The sequence below is a fragment of the Hemicordylus capensis genome, chromosome 1 (genome assembly GCF_027244095.1).
Source record: "Hemicordylus capensis ecotype Gifberg chromosome 1, rHemCap1.1.pri, whole genome shotgun sequence".
NCBI classification, from domain to species: Eukaryota; Metazoa; Chordata; class Lepidosauria; order Squamata; family Cordylidae; genus Hemicordylus; species Hemicordylus capensis.
Window position 1 is genome coordinate 17,282,926 of NC_069657.1, and position 22,826 is coordinate 17,305,751.

The 22,826-nt window shown below is 46.4% G+C and overlaps 1 protein-coding gene across 9 annotated transcripts; it reads left to right on the forward strand.

Moving 5' to 3' along the window:
* The first annotated feature begins 498 nt into the window (after window positions 1–498).
* LOC128340296 (SERTA domain-containing protein 2-like) lies at window positions 499–21,010 on the forward strand. 9 transcript variants are annotated; one of them, XM_053285266.1, is made up of 4 exons: window positions 2,702–4,069; window positions 11,494–11,600; window positions 14,767–14,849; window positions 17,753–21,010. In XM_053285266.1, the coding sequence occupies exon 4, from the start codon at window positions 17,757–17,759 to the stop codon at window positions 18,609–18,611; it is 855 nt and encodes a 284-aa protein (XP_053141241.1). In that variant the 5' UTR covers window positions 2,702–4,069; window positions 11,494–11,600; window positions 14,767–14,849; window positions 17,753–17,756; the 3' UTR covers window positions 18,612–21,010. The 9 variants fall into 9 exon arrangements, with proteins under 9 accessions (XP_053141240.1, XP_053141244.1, XP_053141243.1 ...); XM_053285263.1 differs by lacking the exons at window positions 2,702–4,069; window positions 14,767–14,849 and adding an exon at window positions 1,563–1,877; XM_053285262.1 differs by lacking the exon at window positions 14,767–14,849.
* The last annotated feature ends 1,816 nt before the right edge of the window (window positions 21,011–22,826 follow it).

The following is a 22,826-nucleotide window of genomic DNA, read 5'->3' on the forward strand; positions in this document are numbered from 1 at the left end:
AACCAAAGTTCTCAAAGTGGTTTACATAGAAAAATAAGTAAGAGATTAATAAGATGGTCCCCTGTCCCCAAAGGGCTCACAATCTAAAAAGAAACCTAAGGCAGATACCAGCAACAGCCACTGGTGGGATGGGGCTAGTTGCTCTCCCCCTGCTAAATATAAGAGAATCGCCACTTTAAAAGGTATCTCTTTGCTCAGTTAACGGGGAAAAAAATCACCTTTAAGATGCAAGACTAAAAATACTTCCATTGAAGGTGGGCTTGCTACCTTCAAGCAAACCTACCACAAAACCGGCTCAACTGTGCTAGAAATTAAACTCAAGTCCCATTCTGACCAATGGCGTTTACTCCCAGGTATTTCTGCAGCCTTCTGATTCTGCAGCACTAAGCCCTTCCTAAGGGAAAGCCTTATTCTGGGTGCACGAAGGCTGCAATCCTATGTACACAAAGCTTGCAGTGAGTCACGCTGAACTCAGTGGGGCTTGCTTCTGAGCAGGATCGGCCGGCTGTAGGAGTTGCAGCCATCCTGCCTTAGCCGCCACGCGTGCAGTGTTGACGTACCAGCCCAGCGCCTGCCGGGGTGAGGAGTGGACGGATGCGTGGCTTGCTAGCTGGCGCCGCATTTGCAGGTAAGGCGGCGGTCCAATTTAAACGCTGCAGGACTTGAGTTCGCCTTGCTTACTAGGCATCTTCGTGACTTCCAACCGGGACCCGGAAAACGGCTCCCTAGTCCCAGCCAGTGTTGTGGCTCAAGCCTACTTTTGGAATGTTTGAGCGCTTGGAAATAAGTCCCACTGCAACCAGAGGCAATTATTTCTCGGCAAGCGTGCCCGCGAGATCCCCCTGCAGCAGTACTAGGCAGGGTTACTTACACGGAAGGAAGAAGGCATCGACTGCAAGGGGGGGGGGCTCGCCTCTGCGTAAGCAGATGCGCACAAGGGAGACAACTGCAATCCTAAGCATGCTGACTACTGGGGAAGGAGCAAATCCCATGGCGCTCGGGGGAGCTTACTCCTGAGTAAGCAGGCCTGCTGCAGCGCCCTCCATGCCTTCCAAACAGGAGCGGCACCAGGAAAAAACAGCTGAGCGCATTTATTGGGTAGGCGGCAGCTCAGCTGTGTCCCACATATTCGATTTCGAAAACAGGAATGGGAGGCGGGTGGGGGGAAGCCAGTTTTTCGGAAGGAGTGTGTGTCTTGCTCCCTCCCATCCGCCCGCCGCCCCTGAAAACCGGCAAGGGGCCATCCGGCCATCCTAGCCCTTGACAGCCAGGAAAGATCCTTTCTGGAAGCGGCGCCGGCGCCCGCAGAGCGAGGAAAGGAGGAGGGAGCAAGAGAAAGTAGCGGGGGAGCACCCCATTGGACAGCAGCCCCACGAGACGCTCCGCCCCCCTTCGCCTGGGGCTGCTTTCTTATTGGCGAGCGGGACGAAGCGGTCCCCGCGAGTCGCGCGGCCAGTAAGAATTCGGTTGCTGGGCAGGGTGGGGCACGGCTGACCAATAACGAGCGGAGGCTGGTGGAGGGGGGCGCGGCGGTCAGGCGCGCGCACGGGGGGCCCCGCTCGGCCTGTGGCAACCGTCACGCGTGCGAAGGGGGGGGGAGGAGAAGGAAAGAGGGGGAGGAGCCACGGCCCCTGTTGTCGTCGCCGGGATCCGGCGGCGCTGGACGGGTGGGTGGTGCTCGCTTGCCCGCCCGCCCGCGCGCTCGCTCTCCTCCCCCGCAGCACGCAGGCAGCTGTCCGTCCCAGCCCCTCCAAGGGAGCCTGGCTGGCTGGGTTGGGAGCCGGCGCCGCGGAGCCTCGCGCGGGAGAGCGGCCAGGGGAGCGGGGACCCGGCGGCAGCAGCGGGGTCCTCGCCTCTCTCCTCTGGAGCCCCAGCAGGTGTGTGTGTGTGTGTGTGTGTGTGTGTGTGAGAGAGAGAGAGAGAGAGAGAGAGAGAGAGAGGCGGCGGCGGCGGCGAAGTGAAGCGGCGGCCGGAGGGAGCTGGGCAGGGGGGGTCGCGCTGAAGCGGCTGGACTCGCGGCGCTCTGGCGTCGGCTGGCTCCGGGGTCTGGGTGGGGCTGCTGATGTGGGGCGAGGGGGGGCTGGGGAGATCCTGAGGGGAAGAGGGGAGTTTGCTGGCGCGGGGGGGGGGCTGAGCTGGCCAGGGGGGCAGATGAAGGTTTGTGTGTGTCTGTGTCTCTCTCTGTGTGTGTGTGTGTGTGTGTGTGTGTGTGTATGTATGTGTTATACAGTTGGAGCAATTGTCTGGCAGGGACTGGGGGAGGGTGCAAGAGTTCAAGTGGGGAGCTGAGGTGGGTGGTTAAGCGGGGGTGGGGCAGGCTTGGCATGGCTGGGTCATGCTGGAGGAGGAATCTGGGGGGTGCCAGTGGTGGTAGCATCGGAAAACAATTGAAGGGGGGGCAAAGTCCATTTGTGGGTGGACAAGCTGTGTCCCACATAGTAGATTTCTAGAACTGAAATGGGGGTGGGGAAGTGGCGTTTGCCCCACCCCCCATGCCCGTCCCCTGGAGCCACCCTTGTGGGGTCTGGGCTACTAGTAGTGGGTGTGGGTCTGGGATACTAGCTGGCTGGGTGAGGGTATAGGTTGATGCGGGGTGGGGGGCTAGATTGTTTAGGGCATGGGGGCATATGGGTGTTGTGAATGAGGCGGATGTGGGTGAGGAGGATCTGAGTTGGGGGTGTGGGTGGCTGGAAGGGATTGCTGGTTGGGTAGGCATGGCTGAGAATTGGGAGGGGAGGTTTTGGGTATGGGGGTGTGAGAGGGAGATGGTAAAAAAGGGGTTAAACTGAGGGCTCAAGGAAGCATCTGCATGTGGGAGGCTGGGCAGGGATTTGGGGTGAAATACCGGCTGGATGTGGGATGAGGGGAGACTGGGCTTGGGCTGCAGTCCTTTGCACTTGGGAATTAGCTGTATTTAATACTAGAGAGACTTGTTCCTGTGTAAATAGGCATGGGATGGGGCTGTTGGTGTCCTAGGCTTGTAAGATACTGCAGGGAAGGGGCTGCAGGGCATGGGGAGTTGGTGTTGCTTGAGAGGCCTGTTGAGGTCTGGTATTGGGATTGGAAGATGGCTCATTGTTGAGATGCTTAGGAGAGGTTCTGGGGTGTGTGTGTGGCTGATACGGATGGTATCTGGTAGAGGCTTTACAGGTCATGCACAGGATAAATATTCAAAGGGTGTTGGGAGGGGTGGGTGAGTAGTGCCAGAGTAAGGGGTTATAGTGGAAGAGGCTGCCTTTGGGTCAAGCAGCAGAAGTTGAGAAGCTTTCTGAATGAAGCTTGAGTGTGGGTTTTCTGTATGCAGACTCTTTTCAGAGCTTCCATGTTAGGATAGCTGAATAAGATACTAGGTGTGGGCTGAGGATCTATGGGAAATTGTCAGAGAAAAGGTGGGGCTTGGGTAGTGTTGGGAGAGGAGTAGTTGGCGAAGGTAGGTGGCTTAAAGAATAAAGATGCAGCAGCGTGTGGAAAGGCAGAGGTTGGCTGGTTTGGTAGAGGGGGCTAAGAATTTGAGAAGTTGCATAGGTAGTAATTGGGAGTTGGGACTCAGTGGTACATGGATATTGGACAGGCAGATCAGAGGTAGTTTTGTGAAAATGGGGTGAATGCTGTGAGTGTTTGCATTTAGACAGGATCCTGCTTTGAAATAGCTATCTGGCTGTGGAAGGTAGTGAACATGGAGTTGGTTATAAGAGTTTGGGAGAGGTGGTTTTGACTGGGCTATAGTAGATTTTGTGGGATTATCAAAACTGGTTAGGAAGAACTGACTAGATTAGGAAGGGAGTTGGAGATGAGGGGAAAACAAATGGTTTGAAAGGGAGAAATTTCAAACAATTTTTTGTGGGGATGCTGGTGGGGTGGGGGAGTGGAACCTGTGTGGTGAAGTTAAGCTGACAGAGGATGAAGGGGTGTATTGCGGAGAGGGGTAGAGTATGAAGAGAAGCAACTGGAACCTGGTTGAAGTTATTTGATATGTCTAATGGAAGTAGGAAGAAGAAGAAAGTATGAGACCTGCCAGGAGCAAGTCTGGTGAAGAAGGGTCTGAAGGAATGTAGGCCTGATCATTAGGGTAAAAAAAACAAAATTACTACAATGAAGAATGGCCTGGTCAATTTTTGTCTGATGTGGAGGGAAGAGTTACCTGACTTACCTAGGAGGAGGGAGGATAGAGGCTGGGTTGGGCTCTAATAGGACAGACTAAGCCCAGTGAGTATATTCTGTGGCAGGGTTTTAGGGGCTAGTGTAAGGAGTGTGCATGATGTGATGGAGGAGTATGAAATGCATGTGAGAGGGTGGTCAGAAGCTGCAGTTAGAGCTGCGAGCTAAATGCGGTGGAGAGATTGACTAGTAAGATCCTAGGTACCTGACCATTTAGACACCTAGGGAATCTTAATGTTTTTACCATTCTGATGAGCTGATTATGCAAGGATTAGAGATGGGGTACTGTTTGGTTATGGGCAGCTGGTTGAGGGAAAGGTGACAAGATCTGGCTCAGGGTGGAGGGGAGAGATGTGGAGACAAGAAGGTAGGTATTTTTATAGGGTGTGAGTGAGAGAGCTGTGGTCTACAGGAGAGAAAACACTGGCAATCTGGTGTTGAGGCAGGAGCTAGATATAGACAGAAAGATTAAGTCTGGGTGGGGCTTGAAAGAAACACAACTTTGTGTATGTGGTGGGAGGAGATCTAGGAACAGAACAGAAACTGGTTGATTAGAAAAGAAGAATAAAACTGATTCAGCTTGAGGTTTGAAGAGTGGCTGCATATGAGACAGCTTAGGAAGGAGCATCATTTGAAAGATCACTTGAGGAAGGAATAAACCTGGCAGTGAGAATACTGGCTTGTTATGAGGCGATGGCCAATGAAAGAGAGAAGGAGAGGGAGAGGTGCTTGCTCGGATTTAAGAAGGAGAAAATGGGTTCATATTAGCTGTGGGTTCGCATTAGGTACGAGGAGAGTACTATGAGGAGTGCAGGATGGCACTGGGATAGCCACTTGGAGTGAGGGAGATAATGAAGAAAATAGAGAGGGGTGGAGCTGGGGGTCCAGGTTCTTTGAACCCATCCGCTCAGTTATAGCTACACTCCTGTATAGACCCATTTGGAAGTGGAGGCATGATATGTGCAGGGAAAATAGGAGCATTATTGTGGGGTGGAAACTGAGTACATGGGACACTCAAGGCAGGGCATGAGAACCAGATTTGTAGGGAGGCAGCTGATGTTTGTAGGACCTCAGCATTTACCAAAAGCTGACTTGTGATTAGGGATGTGCACAGAACCACACCGGGTGGCTCAATGACAGCAGGGGGTTGCACTTTAAGGGTGGGAGAGGATGCACTTACCCCTCCCCCGCTTCTCCCCGCAGGCGCCCGGTATTTCTCAAGTCCTACCAGCCGGGGGGGGGAGGTAGGGGTAAGTGCACCCTCGCCCACCTTTAAAGTGCACCCCCCGCACCTTCGAAGTGCCCAGTTCTCAAACCTTTTTGAAGTCTCGTAAAAGGGCTTCTGAACAGTTATGTGCACATCCCTACTTGAGAGTCATTAAAGTGATTTTAATGTGTTATGTTGGGGTAGGCTTTGATATATAGTAGCTAGGTACTGGAGTAAAACCTCATTGTGTTACTATAGTGTGGATGAGAGGTTTGGCGAGAAACTTAATGTAAATCGAGTTTGAACTATGTTAGCTTCATTTTGGAGTACTACTTTTGTTCTTATAAGTACTCTTTCACACTGTACATAATTTATGGCATTCTTTGCCATGGGATGTGGTGATGGCCACTAGCTTAGATGGCTTTAAAAAGGGCTTAGACAGATTCATGGAGGACAGGTGGGTCTTTCAGTGGCTACTAGTCTGGTGGCTATAAGCCACCTCCAGTCTCAGAAGCAAGATGCCTCTAAATAGCAGTAGCAGTGGAGCAACAGCAAGAGAGTGGGCATGCCCTCAGCTCTTGCCTGTGGGCTTCTCAGAGGCATCTGATGAGCCAGTGCCACTGTGTGAAACAGGATGCTGGACTGGATGGGCCTTGGGCCTGATCCAGCAGGGCTGTTGTGTTTTTTATGAGAGTTGTGACAGAGGATAATAAATATGTGGAGGTGTTCATTTGGGTACATGTAAGAAGTATGAGGTAAATTGCAGTATTGGTCTTGAGAGACTGGTTGGCAGGTTGTAGCAAAATGAGGTCTGTTTTGTTATAAATAGTTGCTGCCAGGAGAAGAGTAACTTTTCACTGTCCAGAGAGAGAGAATGTTTTTGCAAGCTTCCGTCTTGCTACTGTGGGAGGTGCAGGCTGCAGCTTCCAGGAAGTTCTGTCTGGTTTCTTTTTGTGCAGGCTGTATGGGAGGGTGGCTCCCTTGAGTTTCACTCTTATTGGAATTGAAACTCAGAGGGAGGAGAATCTCACTAGTCTGGTACCAAATTATAAATGTATGAACACTTAGGAACATTAATTTTCCCTTTAAAAGTATACACAAACTGCAGCTAACTCTGAAGTGCTTTATATATGTTCTGTGTGTCTCAAGATTTCCCAAAGAGCTAGGCTTTGATCTGATCTAAATAATTTATCGCTCACCAACTTGTTAATCTTAGACATGATCAGTAATGTCTATTCACAAGAGTTCTTGTCTATAGGCCTTGCTTGTTTTCCTTCTAGAAGCTAAGGAAAATAGAAATAAAACTAAAGATGCATAATCAAGGATAGCTCATGGAAGCAGCAAGAATGAATTGGCCAGCTTTGCCCTCAATCAGGGGTAGGCAGTGTGTGGCTCTCCAGAGTTGTTGAACTACAACTCCCATTGCTTCCAGCCACAATTTATCACAGTTGGGGATGATGGAGGTTGTAGTTCAACAACATCTGGAGAGCCATGCATTGCCTACCCCGGTACTGCACTGACATCTAAAACACATAGGGCATTTTTTGAACAACTGATCTACTACTAGGGATGTGCATGGAACTGGGTGGGGGAGGCTCAAAGGTGGGGCGGGGTGCTGCTTTAAGGGGTGCACTTAGCCCTCCCACCCCTCTTCCCTCACTGGCACTCGGTTTTTAGTAAGTCCATGGGGCGCCAGTGTACCTCCCTGCCGCCCCGTTTGCCCCCATTTACCGGATATACCTGGAAGTATCTGATACGCCTGCGTGCGCCCACACTTGTCACTTGTGCAGCCAAACGTGATGTGTGCATGCCTGCGCCAGCGTGCACAAGCGTGTCAGATACTTGTGGGTACATCTGGTAAACGGGGCAGCTGGGAGGCAGCAGGCTTCCTCCGACGAGCTCAGAGCAGTGTACATGGTTATTTTTGTCCTCACAACAACCTTGTGAGGTAGGTTAGGCTGAGAGATACATGACTGGCCCACAGTCACCCAGTGAGTTTCATGGTTGAATGGGGATTCCAACTCGGGTCTTCCCAGTCCTAGTTCAACACTCTAACCACTATGCTATGCTGGCTCTTGTGCAACAGGGTAGCCTCTCCCCAGAACTTCAACTGCCTTTATCCACGTGCCTGTTGACACTCTCAAAGAACTCCAAAAGGCAAGACTTTCTCTTGCAGAAGCCATGCTGGTTCTCCTTCAACAAGGCCTGTACTTCTGTATGCTTAACAATTTTTTCCTTAAATATGCTTTCCATCTATTTACCCGGCACCAAAGTTAAGATGACTGGCCTGTAATTTCCTAGATCCCCCCTGGATCCCTTCTTGAAAATTGGAGTCACATTGGCTACTTTCCAGTTCTCTGGTACATAGTCTGATTGTAGGGACAAGTTATATATTTTTGCTAGGAGATCGGCAATTTCACATTTGAGTTGCTTCAGAACTCTTGGACGGATGCCATCTGGCCCTGGTGATTTGTTAAATTTTTAGCTTTTCAAGACAGTTTAGAACATCTTCCCTTGTCACCTCAAATTCACTCAGTTCCTCAACTGCTAAACCTGAAAAACTCAATTCTGGAGAGGGTATATGGTCAGTATCCTCCACCGAGAAGACAGATGCAAAGAACTCATTCAGCTTCTCTGCAATCTCCTTATCCTTCTTAATAATCTCTTCCACACCCTCATCATCTAAGGGTCCATCCACCTCCCTGGCAGGTTTTCTACCTCTGATATGTTTTTGTTATTCCCCTTGACACTTCTAGCTGTATGCTCCTCAAACTCTCTCTTTGCATCCCTTATTGTGTCCTTGCATTTCTTTTGCCAGAGTTTATGTTCTTTCCTGTTCTCTTCATTTGGGCAGGACTTCCATTTTCTGAAGGAAGTCGTCTTTCCTTTTATAGCTTCCCTGACTCTACTTGTTAGCCACTCTGGCATCCTCCTGAGCTTGGTGGTACCTTTCCTCCTTGGTATACATTCCAACTGTGTTTCTAGTACTGTGGTTTTAAATAAGTCCCATGCTTTCTGGAGTGATTTGACCCTCCTGACTTTCCATTTCAACTTCTCTCTTACCAGTCCCCTCATTTTTGAGAAGTTTCCTCTTCTGAAGTCCAATGCATCTGTGTTGGACTTCCTTGACAATTCTCCACTTGCATATAAGCTGAATTGGATCACACTATTGTCACTACTATCCAATGGTTCAGCAACTCTGACATCTCGTACCAGGTCCTGGGCACCACACAGGATTAAATCCAAAGTTGCCATCTCTCTGGTTGGTTCCGTGACTAACTGTTCTAAGGCACAGTCATTTAGCACATCTAGAAATTTGGACTCTCTGTCATTACCTGAATGTGAATTTACCCAGTCTTTGTGTGAGTAGTTGAAGTCACTCTTTATTACTGCCCTGTCTCTCTTTGACGCCTCTCTTCTTTGTTTCTCCAACTCCAGGTCACTCTCAGCACTTTGATCTGGAAGGTGATAGCACAACCCTAGTAACACATTTCTTTTCAGTCCTCGTACTGTTACCCATAATGATTCTGTGGAGGACTCTGGTCCACCTAGGTTTTCTAGCTTATTGGAATCTATCCCTTCTTTGATATATAGCGCCACTCCTCCCCTCCCTGTCCCTTCTATAGAGTTTATATCCAGGAATAATTGTGTCCCACTGGTTCTCACCATTCCACCAGGTTTCTGTTGCACTCACTATATCTATGTTTTCATTAGTAACCAAGTACTCCAGCTCACCCATCTTGGCTCGGAGGCTTCTGGCATTGGTATTCAGACACCTATTTGCTGGGTCCCTCACCTGGTATTGGCATGTGCTATCCCCCTTACCATCATTTGACCTATTTGGCAAGCTGTCCTGTGTTTCCTTTTGCTCAACTTCTGGCTCTACTCTTCCCCTTCAGGTTTATCCAAAACATATTCACTCTCACACCTTAGGGGATTTTGCTGGCCGAAGCAGATACCACCCTGTTCCCGCTGGAAATCCCCCAAGCATCATTTTGAAAGCTGCTCAGCAACCTTCTTGATTTTTAGCGCCAGCAGTCTGGTTCCATTTTGGTTCAAGTGGAGTCCGTCCCTTTTGTACAGGCTTCGCTTCCCCCAAAATGCATCCCAATGGCTAACGAGTCTAAACCCCTCCTCCCAGCACCACCGTCTCATCCACATATTTGGACCCCTCAGCTCTGCCTGTCTCGTTGTCCCTGCGCGTGGAACAGGTAGCACTTCAGAGAATGTGCTTAGAAATCTCTAAGTATGGAGATCCCTCAAGGCTGTGTGCACCTGTGGGCTGTGTGCCCCGCCTCCCTGGATGGAGCTGCTCTCCAAGCGAGCAGGGAGGGGGAATCTTCCCTGCCACCATAGCAGCATGCCTTGAGGCCTCACCGTGGGGTGCCCAGATCTCTGGGAAGGAAGTCTCCCATCCATACTGCCTTTTCTTGGTAAGGGTTAAATGAATTAAAGATTGAGGAGTGGGGGTTGGAAGTGGGGGGAGGAAGAGGTGGCAATGGCTCCCCGGTGGGGTGTGGGGAGGAAGAGGTTGCAGTTGGCAAAACCCTCATCTCACCAGTGGCAGAGGTAGTCATGGAGGGAAAGGAAACAGAGAACAGGGAGGGATGGCTAGCTTTGCTGGTGCACCTTGGGATAAAGAGTTTCTACTCCATTGAAATCTGCATCCTTGGAGGGCAAGGCATAGCAAAGAGTCATCTTAGCTTTTGTGTTGGCCGGGAGGGAGGCTGCTGGAAGTCAAGGTGGGCTCTCTGGCCTGAGTGTCCCCACTCCATTCTCCAAGGGGCTGGAACTTGGCAAGGATTCTGGAGGTGTGTGAGTTTGAGTAGGACCTGCCCACCAGGCCCTGGCTGTTGTTGGGAGGACCCATCCTGCTGCAGCTGTGATGAGGGAAACAGACCCTGAGAGGACTATTCTGAACAATTCTGTCTCCTCTCCCCCATCGCTGCATGGCACAAAAAGGAGCTGCAAGATGCCATCTCTCAGCGGGATGAGATTTTGGAGCAGCTTGATTACCAGGCAGAAAATGTGGTATAAAGTGGTGGAGGGAGATGGCAGGAGTTTGACCCTTGGCATTTATTTTTGAAGCCAGGGTAGAGCTCTGCAAGCATGGAAAGAGGTGGGAGACCCTTGGGCACGTTGAGCCCACCATCCAGGTATCTGGCTTGGTGAAATCTTCCTTGTTGGGAAGATGGGGCAGGACAGTGACCTCCAAGCACACCTGAGCCCTGGCACCTGTCTGATGCTCCTGTGGGCACTGCCCAGGTGAAGGCAAGCTGGGCTACCTGCTCCTTCATGTGTTTTCCTGTCCTTTTCAGCATAGTGGATGCAGACACATCACAGGGAGGGATGTTGCACTGCCTTTTGGGGGCTGTGCCGGGAGGCACCCCAGGAATCAATAGCTGGGACTGGAGGAAGGTCGGGACTTTGGGGGATTTGCTGCTGCCTGCACACACACAAAGCAAGAAGATGTCTCATGTGGTTTCCTATGTTTCAGTCTCAGTGTGCCCACACACACTCTCTCTCTCTCTGTCTCTCTCTCTCTTCAATTCTGCTTGCTTTTGCTTGCTTTTTCCTGGACCTCAGAAGGAGAAAGGCAGAAGAACTTGGTTGCCTTGCCAGGCTTGCCTGCTCTTCCTTCCTGAGACTTGAGGTCCAGTCTGGCATCGTGGTGAAATCTCTGTCTGCTGTTGATTTTTAGTGTGAGATTTTCTGCATGACATGTGTCTGTCCTTGCAGTAACACAGCTGCTGTGGTCTGGTGGCCTGACTGTGCATTCTGCATTCTAGATGACCTACACTCAAGAATCCGGGGCACCTGTGGGCCACTGGGTGAAACGAGATGCTGGACTAGATAGGCCTTGGGTCTGATCTAGCAGGGCTGTTCTTATGTTTGAGCTTCCCTGCTTGCTTGGGGACAATAACACAAGTTTTCAGTTATTTTTGAAAAGAACATGAAAAGGTTATTCATATGCATAAAGAGACCTTGTGAAAAATGTTGCCTAGTGTGGGGGCTGATCTCTTGATGTGTCAAAGCATTGCGGTTTAATGCTTGTGAGCCAGCAGAGAGTGTATGTCGGAGGTGGATGGACTTCAGGCTTGCAGTATCTACTTTTCTTTTTTTACTAGAATGCTGAGGTCCACTAACTGGAGCCAGGTGTAGAATACTGCTGGAGGTGGGGAGCCAGAGGCACATTGGTGGCTAAGGGGAAGGAGCCAGTCACCTGCTTAACCTTGTGAGTCATCTACTTAGATACCCCACATATATACCTACAACTGAGTTGCTGTGGATCAGGGACTTGAATGCAAAGATCTACAGCTGGCCAGCAGAGCTACACCAAGACTTGGTCAAAGGCAACAACTTAATATATGTAACTTAATGTCATGTATGTAACTTAATGTAAAGGCAACAACTTAATTCCAGTTTAACCTTGGAAAGCAGCTGCCAGCTTAGTGTAGACAGTACTAGCTAGATGGACCAATAGTCTGACTTGGTATAGGGCAGCTTCCTTTGTTTCTGTGATGGTTCTGCTCTGCCACAAGGGCATCATGGGTTTAGAATGCATGCAGACTAGGGAGTTGTGTTGTGTATTGGCCTTTAAGTAATACTGTGTACTCTTCTTGCTGTGTAGGTTAGCCACAAGCATATGTAGTTGTCTAAAGCTTTAGTCTATATACCATTGAATTGCTCAGGAATACCAGGTTATGTAAACAGGAATTCACCTGGAGCTTTCCCACACAGAGCTTCCAACTCTTGGGGTATATGATGAGCAAAGCCACTTCGAATTACTGCAAATTTGTATTTTGTAGGTGAGGAATTCTGAGGATGAGTTACTAGCCCAAAGCCAGTCATGCCAGAGAGTGGCTTTTAACTAGCAGTGTCACTGGTTATTGTCAAATACTGCAAGTGAGAAACCCTTGCCAATCGACTGTAAATCACCCAGCTAACTCCCAGTAGATCCTAAGGTACATATTGTACAGTTAAAAGTTAAGCATATATATCCATTGTTTCTTGGTGCTTCTTAGGGTGAATTCATCAAGTCATTGTAAGTTAAGTTTCACCTCTTAACTGACTAATAAGATGCAGGAACAGTGGAGCTTCCACCACCATGCCAAACTAACCAGACTCTTCATTCCAGTTTCGATGTAAAGTTCAGATAGGCAACTGAAGCTGATTGTGTTCCATCCCCCCTTTGTCGGGGCCTTCAGAAAGGCAACTTGATTAAATTTCAAATTAACATCTTGCCAGAATTAAGTTGTGGCAACCTCCGTTTTGTCCTGAAAATGGTGCAATGAAGTTGTTGCGAGCGTAACGTTATTCGTTCTTTGCAAAGGACGTCATGAAAGCCAAGGAGCAAACAGACCCTAAACGAAAGCAATGGGAGTCTTTTGCTTAAGTGCTTTCTTCTGCATGAATACTCTTCTGAGTCCTCATTGAGGGTGCGTTGCAGAGGCAGCAGCTTCTGTGCAACATTAGTTCTATTGACAGATGGAACAGGTGACTTGCTCAGGGATTGCATTGCATTACTACCACGCGGAGGTGGGCTTTAAGGTTTACGCTTCTGGCAGTTTGAAGCATTGGTGGCTGACAGCTATAATTGGGACTCTATTTAACTTTAGCTGGGCAACCTTGTGGGATCTAGAAGATGAGAGCTCTGGCCTGGGGTATGCGTGTGTACTGGGCCAGCAAGTGCGCAGTGGCAATCCTATGTGTATTGTGCATTAAACATAATCCAGATTCTGTTCCTAGAAACACAGTATTCTGTGATTTATGCAGATTTCCCTGCATTATCTATCTATCTATCTATCTATCTATCTATTTTATTTTAAAATTTTTTGCTAGGCATGATGAGGGGCAAGCAACAGCAAAGGCTAGTGCACCATTCAGCCTCGGAACAATCCTGGGTTCTTTTGCTTGGAATCTTTGCCTTGCTCCAATCTGCAGCATGGAGCTGGCACCTGGTAACAGTCAGCTGAGCAGCTGCTGGCTGAAGTCGCTAGTGCTGAAATGAAAGAGAAGTTGGGGGGCCCTTTACAACAAAGCAGGGTCTGCATTCTTAAGATCTGACTGGAATCTGCCTCTTGGTCTCGAATGTGTGCATCCCTTTATTATTCATTCATTCGTTAATTCATTCGATTTCTATACTGCTCTTCCAAAAATGGCTCAGGGCAGTTTACACAGAGAAATAATAAATAAATCAGATGGCTCCCTGTAACAGTCACTGGAGGTCCTGTGCTGGGGGTGGATAGGGCCAGTTACTCTCCCCCTGCTAAATAAAGAGAATCGCCACATTAAAAGGTGCCTCTTTGCCAAGTTATGTGTTGAAATAGCTGAAGAAACTCTGAACAGTTGCCCACCGAACTCCTAGATTTCACCAGCCTCTTCAACAGCATAGCTTTCCCAGCACCAATGTAGGGCATTGTCTTCATTAGGACCAGCCAAAAAAATCAAAGCTATGAAGAGCAAGCTTTCAGCTTCTCCAGAACCCTTATCAGGCTAGATGTAACAAACAGCAACAGGGGAGGGGGAGAGTGGGTATGATGAAAAGTCTGCAGTTTTCAAAGTCTTAAAATGGAATTGACATGTTTATAAGCAGACTTAATTCATTTAGCCACTTTTAAGTGTGAGACAATATGGTTTTGCACAAAAGGATGCTGGGACAAAGAGACCAATGGCTATTCCCTTTCTGCCCTGTTTTGAAAACATAAAGCCTGGCAGTATGCTCAGTTTAGTTTCCAGCACTAAACAGAGCACACCAAGTCCCATGCAAAGCAGAGGGTGGGGGGAGAGAAACATTATTTTTAATGGAAGAGCCCTTGGTGGTTTCTCTGCCTCAGTGGCCTTCTGCATAAATTGACAGTTGTGTCTCACCTAGAAGTGGCCAATCAAGTCTGCTTAATTTCTGTTCTCCTGCACTCCATCTTAAGACTTTACAAACTGCAGACTGCTGGGCCTTTCTATCATGCCCACTCCCCTCCTCCCCTGTTGCTATTTGCTCTACATCCAGCCTGATAAAGGGCTCTGGATAACCTAAAAGCCTGCTGCTCACTACTTTGTGCCTTTTTTGGTTGGTCCCAATAAAGGTATTGCCCTACCCTGGGGCGTGGAATTCTGACCGCCCACTACTTTTGTATAGCTTTCCAAATAAATCTTAACCACTTTGTTTTGGTTTGGTCACCCTGCATTCTCTCTGCTCCATTTCTGCCAAACTTGGAAAGGTCTTCCTCTTAAGGGCAAAACTACACATTGTGTAAAGCATGTGACTAGTCCTTATGAGCTTGTCTCATCCACCCACTGCAGAGCACCTTGAGGGGGTATCAGGATTGCAATGTAGGGTGCTCTAACCCTTGTCCTATCAATCTGTCTCACACTCCTGCCCCTTTGATTGTTCTTTGTCCCAGAAGGGAAGCTTCCATTGGCACCAGTGGACCCAGATTGGAATTCCGTGTGTATATCCATGCTGTCATGTAAACCGTCCAGAGACGTGAGTTTTGGATGGTATAGAAATTTGTTAAATGAATGAACCATGTAAGCTAGTCCTGTGGCACTTTATAAGATGTAACAGGTCTTTTGTGACAACAGGCTTCTTTGGGTTAGAGTTCTAGTCCACAAAAGCTTTCATCACAGTAAATGTTAATCTTTTAAGGTGCCACAAGATAATTTGAGTTTACAGCAGTATACTACTGTGACTATTTATTGATTACATTTATATACCACACCATCCAAATGGCTTTGGGCAGTGCACAACAATAAAAATAAAACCCCAAAATCAGTCACATTATAGACAGTCTTAGCGACCAAAAGCTTTGCTTTGCTTTGCATACCCAGCTTAAGAGATCCCAGGCTCAGTTTCCAGTGGTTCCAAATATCCGCAGCTATTGATATCAGATAGAATTGTACCAGCCATTTTTAAAGGTCTTTAGAAATTGTTACTGACTACAAAAGGGCAATCTACAATGGCCTAGCCCTATTCTGTATACATTAGGTTTCATAAAACCATACAGAAGCACTCCCTTGAAAGCTCCTTCAAGAATGCTTCTATAATACTAAGCTAAACCCTTCTCTGTGACCATTACCAGCCCCTTTGCTCCTTGTCAGCACAATTGACATCTTCGTGTGCTGGAAAACAATAGCTAAATGTGTACCTGTATGATCATGGCATACAGTGATCTGCATGCAGGTTGTAGGGTTTCTTAAAAAAATACAGAAGTGATTTTCACATTGAGAGTCCTGATTAAGCACTGTTCCAGAAGAGAGACTGTAGCAGTACGTAAGGTTTTCCAATCAAGGTTCAGTCAAAATTGGGAATCATATTCTTGGTTTGTCCTTGAAGTACAAATTAAATGCTACCGTATTTATCTGAATCCAAGCCTATTCTTTCCCCCCACCCCCAGGTTCTTTGATTTTAGAAATCAAGAGCTCATCTTAAATTTATCCCACAAGAGTCACCACCTTATGGGATAAATAGAGGCATAACCTGTATTTTTTTTAAGTGGGGGCTGTAGCCCTCTTCACCAGCTACCTGCCCAGAGATTGGGAATCAAACATGAGAATCTCAAACATCTAAAACTCAAAATTCTGGGAGGATCTGTTGGAGGGTGAAATTTTTTCAAAGGAGTGTAGTTTCAGAGGTCAGTGGTGCTGGATTGTGGACTCTGATCAGCCACTGTTGCAAGAACTGTAGTCCCTTCCCTGCTTGACTTTGGGAAGCTTTGGCAAAATCACTCCTCCAAATCTCTCCCCCATTCAGCTTCCTCATTCAGAGAACTTTTTTCTTATTGTTGGTGTGCTAACCGTCCTGTAAAAATTCTCATCAAAGCACCTCAGAATATCTGGAATTTTGTGCAGAAACACTGCTGCTGCAAAATATTTTTGTGCTGTTTTTTAATCTTTATGGAAACACTTTCACTTAAAACAGAATTTGTAACCAGAGTGTAGTAGCAACCTCTTAACAGCTTCTTTGAGAGCTATGGTATGTGTGTGCCAAGACTCAAAGTCCACCTTTTAAGTTGGGTGGGGGAGTGTTGTCAACATAAAAGCATTCTTTGAACAGTGCAGCCCCTTCAACACTCAAGGCACCTTTTAGGTTAAACAGCAAGAAGCGCATATGGAGACTTCAGTCTGAAAGCTGTACCTTTAGATGGGGGAGAATTCTCACAGTCGGAATATTGGCATTGAAATAAAATTACGCCTACAGCAGGGCTTGACAAATCCCAGGCGCCAGGGAACCATGGTATCTAGGAGTGTAACTGTGATGCCTCAACTAGGATATTCAGAGGTAGAGTTATTTAATAAAATCTTTTTGTCTTGGACGGCTCTGTTTCTGTTCAAAGTTCATTGCTTGTAAAGGGGTAAAGAGAAGCCCACTTACACTCTAGCTTCACAACGGCCGTCACAAAGTCCAGTACTTTTGTCTAGTGTTTATTGTCTGGAAATGTACAATTCTATCCTACATAGAATTGATGCCTAGATCCAAAGGAAATTTGTCAAGGCCAGGCTTACAAGCTCTGATCAATGGCAGAATACAGTGTTTTGGTGAAGAAGAGCCCTTGTTGATGGTGATTTACATAGTGCCATTTGCGCACTACCTTGCTGAATCTTCCATGTCATGGGGATCCTGCATGCATAATTCTTCTATCAGACTGATGCTGCCTGCCCCTTCCCCTAGCCTACATCCAAACACTAGGGTGCTGCAAATGAGAAATTCAAAGGTGCCATGCCATAGCACTTGCAGAATTGACTTGATGAATCATGTGTGCCAATCCATGAACTATAGGGTGTGTATCTTGCACATTGAAAACCAAAATTCTGTGACCTGTATAAATTAGGCACATTTCATAATTAGGCATGATTTATTTGCCTAATTTTGCAATAATGTGTTCACTCTGCTACTCACAGAGGAGCAAATAATTATACAGGGCACCAAAGAAGCCCTGTCCTGTGACCAGTGGAAATCTTACTTGGTAACTTGGGCTTCTGAGATTTCATTTGACATTGCCCACACACTTCTAATTTTATCTTGGCAACCAAGTGTTTTGGAAGACTGTTTTTAAAAGAGAGACTCTTGGGAAGCTTGAATTTGGCAGTTTTCCTGTAATCCTTATGGAATTGCAGCATATTCAGAACCTTGACTGCTCTTGCAGCTACATAGGCATAGTTTCATCTGGAATTTGTAACCCAGTTTAAAACCTGCTGTGAAGGCACTTAATGCAGCCCACTTTGCTGAAGCTAAACAAGCTGGGATCTGGTTTATGCCCAGATGAGAGACCACCTGGGAACCAAATTTTAAGTTCCATAATACAAGAAATGTGGGCTAGGAATATCATTAAGTACTGTTCTGATTGTATATATTATGCAGGTCAGTCACTGGCTTCTTTTCTATTCCAGGTTCATGTTGGGAAGGGGTCTGAAACGCAAGCTGAGTGATTATGAAGAGAACATGGCTGGTATGTCAAGTGCCTTTGATTCCAGTCGAAATATGCCGTATCCACTCAAGAGGCAGTTGGTGCTCAATGTGTGCCTCAACAAATTACAGACATACAAGATGCTGGTAGAACCAAATTTGCACCGTTCTGTCCTTATAGCCAACACAGTCAGGCAAATCCAGGAGGAAATGAGACAAGAAACAAGCCAGCAGCTTATAAATATGTGCACTGGCCTTGGTGCCAGCCCATCCAGTTGCACAGGCTTAGATTTGTCTGGAATGCCTTCACAATTTTTTCCAGGTTTTAATCAGCAGGAATCAAACAGTTATGAACTACGTCCTGTGGAATGCCCAATGGAAAATGGCTTACTGATGGTTTCGGATAATGACATGTCATCTGCCATTTCCTCTATGCTGAAAGACCTAGACTTCATGGAGGATGTGAGCCCGCCTACCTACCTTGCTGGATCTGGAGATGATCAATTCAAGGCTCCTGAGACTCCAGGTCTTCGGCCAGATGATGATAGACAAGACTTGAAGGGAGTAGAATGTGCATTTGGTTCCTTTGAAATTTCAAACTCAACTAGTTACTTGAAAGACTTGGCTATCGATGACATCTTTGAAGATATTGACACTTCAATGTATGATTCAGATTTTGACTGTCCCTCACTAGCTCCTCCAAGACCATCGCCTGTGGCTCCCACAGAAGAGATTTTGAAAACCTTCCCTTCTTGCAATTCTTCCTCTGCAACTAACATCCCAATATGTAGAAGTGATCTGAGTGAATTGGACCATATCATGGAGATTCTTGTTGGGTCCTGACACTTTAAAAAATAAATCAGTAAATCCAAAGATGCTTTTCCCCCTGTGCTAATGCTGGTTTGGAGCAAAACCCACAAAGAAGGGAGTGAGCTGCAAAGTGTTAAGTCAAACTGGCAACTAGAAGCACTGTCCTTGAGCAGCCCTCAATCTCTCCAAAACTCATTTATATAAACCAAAAAAGAAAAGTGGCAGGCTGTTCTATCAAATGAAGTATTTATTAAACCAATTGTGCAATCTTTGCCCCCCATTTTGGGGTCCTTCTAGGGTATGTGCGAGGAATGTCTCTTGCACATTCCACTTTTACCCTTATTCCAACAGAACTAACTTTTTATGTGCAATTTTATAATCTGAAGAATTTGCAAAACAGCAATGAATTTTCATAAGAGGGGAAAGTATCTTCTGAAGTTTGAAGATTCTATTTTTAATATCGAAATACATGCTGGGTTGGCATTCACTGTTGCTGCATACTTGAACATGCAGCCTCAGAAAATACAACTATATTTTAAAAATAGAGACAGCTGATCTCTCTTCCCTTTTGTTGAAGGAGCCTCAAGGTGCTCAGCAGCAAAATACCTTGCATTTTGTAAAGCATTCGCAACTATTTATTTTTGTAAATTTTATAGTCTTTCTACATTTTACTACATGGTTTCATCATAGATTATGAACTTTCTGATTGGATGTGGCTGGCACTACCTCTTTAAACAGAAATACTTTATAACTCTTTCCAGTGCTTTGTCTAACACTGCAGAACATTTCGTTTTCTTCGATGGTATTTGTGGTGGCATAAGCAACTTCATCAGCAACTTGGCTGGCTGGTGAAATTTAATGGTATTTAAGTGTACACATTTACAAATGTAATTTATATGTAGATTGTCCAATTTTAAACTTCGTCAGTATTATGTGCATCAATTTTGGGGTAATTTGGTATTTTTTAAACTGGTATTTACTGTACAGGTAGAACTATTTTAATTCTTTGGAGAATATTGTGTTTGCAACCATTTTTTAGATTTTTATGTGCAATATATCACTTAAATTGAACTTTTTTTGCACACCCTGTATTATAAGGAAATGCATTGAATCCATATGACAGGTAAAAAAATTCAAGGTATCGCCCAATAGCCAGTCACTGAAACGTCCCCTGCACAGAGTCTGGGTAAGCCCTGTAGGAGTGGAGTGAGCTGTGCCCATCTCTGTTCATGCACCTTCCCCTTTCCTTGTTTGGGGAGCTCTACTTTTAGGTAATTAAGTTCACCATGGCTTATACTCCTCTGTGGCTGTTTAATTCTTTCCTCACATGGCAGTGTAATAATCAAGGTCACTCCATCAGAGGTTTAGGATACAGAGGGCAGGAATCACTTAGTGCATGACAAAAGCTGCACAATTTAGAAAGAGCTAAGTGGTATTGTGGAGAATAGCAGAAATTGTGCCCCCATGTCTTCAGTTTTAGATGCTGCCTCTTCTGTCCATACTGCCAAGGATCCCCACATCAGTTTATACTTCTGCTCTAACTGCACTTGAGTTAGATTAACCATTTCTCTCACTTTCTTCCAACACCAGTGGTGGTGATATGACAGTGGATATATCGTTGCAGTGGGCAATGTGGTATGATTCCTTCATATGTTATCGAATGTTATCCCAGCATTCCCTAGAGGTGATGTAAACTTTTTCCTGGGGACAGACTGGCTCAATAGCAATGCATTTTCAGATGAAATATTGCGTCCTAGACAAGGAAGCTCGTTACCACCAGCAGAGCAACCAATACATTACAATATGTTTCTGACACTGAAGAGGTGATTCTATCGATCATATGACTTAGATTGAGAAAACTGTTCATACATATGTGGCTTTGGTAGTAATCTTGCTATTGCATGTTATCACCTGTCTCACTTTTAGAAGTTTGTCACTCTTTCCTTTAATATTTTCATTTTACTGGTAAGAGAAATCAGCCAAATTTCACTAGAATTTCAAAAATGAAACACACACCTATTTGTTCCATCCCTAAAGAAATTAAATATTCACAGTTCTGAACCTGAGACAGTGTTAATTTGTTTAGTGCTGATTCTCTGCCACCACTAATGTCTGAGCCAGGTGCCAGAACTAATGCAAAAAGCAGTTCCATTCTGTTGACCCAATGCCTAGTTTGGCAACTGAAAAGTATATACCCGCAGTGTGCAAATGGATCTAAATCCTAGTAGCAGCTCTCCTGTGGGCAAAACAGTGTCCATCTTGGGTTTAAAGGGATTAGGTAGGAGATGCTTGTGTCTCAGAATGTACACAAATTGTGCATAAATGCTTCTCTGTATGTAAAAATGGGAAGGGCCTTCTGCACTGTGATGAAGCAGAACTGTGGTTAAAGAAGTATTTTTAAAATTTCTCTGATAATAAATATTTCAGTCTAATCTCTTGTTCTTATAGCTGTGGTTCTGGGTTGGGCTGCAGGGATCTTTGTGTACCCCAAATGTTTATAACAGCATTCCTATCTTGCCCTCGGCATTCTATTAGCACAATGCAGGGTTGGCAAACCTTTTGAGCTTCAGGGGTTCTTCCTGATCAAACTGCTGCAGGGCTGGATCATTCCTTGGCTGTGATAGTTGTAGACACACACACAACATTTGGCCAGGGAGAGCTGGGCCTCTATTTTGGCTCAAGAAGTTAATCAGGAAGGGCTCCTGCAAAGTAAGAAGTGGGCTTTAGAAGGTGGGGGGAGTCATATTTTGCTCTGAAGGAGAGGGCCCCGTGCAACCGCTCATTTCCCAGAGCATCTTTGTTTAAAGTAGCATGGGGCTGTAGAGCTTGCCACTTTTAGCCAAGTCAACACAGGCTTGTGAGGAAGCTTTGGTGCCTATAACGCAAGAATATTGCACAGCTGAGGTCCCAACAGCCTTTGTGTCTTATTGCAAATGTGAAGTCCATGCTGCTGCATAGGTTGCGATATCCTTGGGCATGGGCAACTAAAGAGGAGCCTGCTAGGCAGTAAGCAAGCCTGTGTTTTGACTTGCACTCCCAGTCTTATACATGGGGTGTGTGCGTACTTGCGTGTGCACACACGCTCTGAAAGAAGCCAGGAGCTGGCTGTGACTACCCTGTGACTAACAGTTGGCTAACCCAGCAATAAGCTGATACCAAAATTGTGTAACAAATGCATTCTGTGGCTTTTTTCCACCTGCCAGCTAAAATTTAAAGCTTAATGATTTCAACAACAAAAATTGTTACTGATTACTTTGGTAATTCCCCATTAATGGTATTGGGGTATTGAAGGGGTTGCCCTCATGCGCTTGGAAAACAGAGCTGGTATCTTCATACTGTTCCACCTTTCCTCCCTGTGAGCACTTAGTACATGGAAGGCAGCCATCATGTAAACAACACTGCTAAGGACATGGAGCAGGGAAAGTGATAATCTCAGGGATGCTTGCCCTCTGCACTGGGAAGGTGGACAACTTGCTCCTGGATGCTATTTTTAGTAACATGCCAGCAGCAAGAACCACCTGTATGCCAATCCCTGGTGGGTAAGTGTTCCATCTGTCACCCTAGGAGGAAAAGTTTGCAAAAGCTTGCAAAACATTTTAAAGCCAAAGTTTTGTTATGGGGCCTTAAAACTCCCAAGTTGTTATTTTGCACTATAAAATACACCTTTTTCTTTTTGCTTCTATTATTTAATTCTATAAATGCCTCTAATGCCTTGGAATCCTCTTTTCTAAACAGCCTTGAATGGTTTAGTTGCCTTTTCACGTGAGGTGTTCCTGCTCCCTGATCATCCCATCACGCAGGCCCTAAACACAGGAGTACTTTGCTGTAGTGCAGCTGAGGCTTGGCCAGAGCTCCAGGAAGCAGGCAACTCAGCAGGTGCCTGCCCGGAGGATGCAATATGACTGATTAACAGAGGGGGGAACCAGAGGGCAGGGCAAGAGAGGGGATGCAGTGTTGAGAAAGGGGAAGAGAGGGGAAACAGACAGTTGCCTGTATTACCTTGAAATAACAAACCAAGATTGACTTACCATGTGCACAGTAAGTTGCTGCCCCAAAGGATCTATCCCTACCGAGGAGTGCATCATCACACTAGTAAGGGCGCTCCTTTGGAAGCAGTACAGGTGGGGTGTACAGTGACAGGGGAAGCAGTGAGCCTGCCTTGCCCTTGGTGCAATGGCTTGTTCTGCAGAATGTAAGCTAAAGTTAGGGGCTGGTTTTTGGTATAAAACCATGTAGCAGTGGAGGAAG

Coding starts and splice junctions, on each gene's coding strand:
- LOC128340296 (XM_053285265.1), top strand. CDS start 17,757: ATGTTGGGAAGGGGTCTGAAACGCAAGCTGAGTGATTATGAAGAGAAC.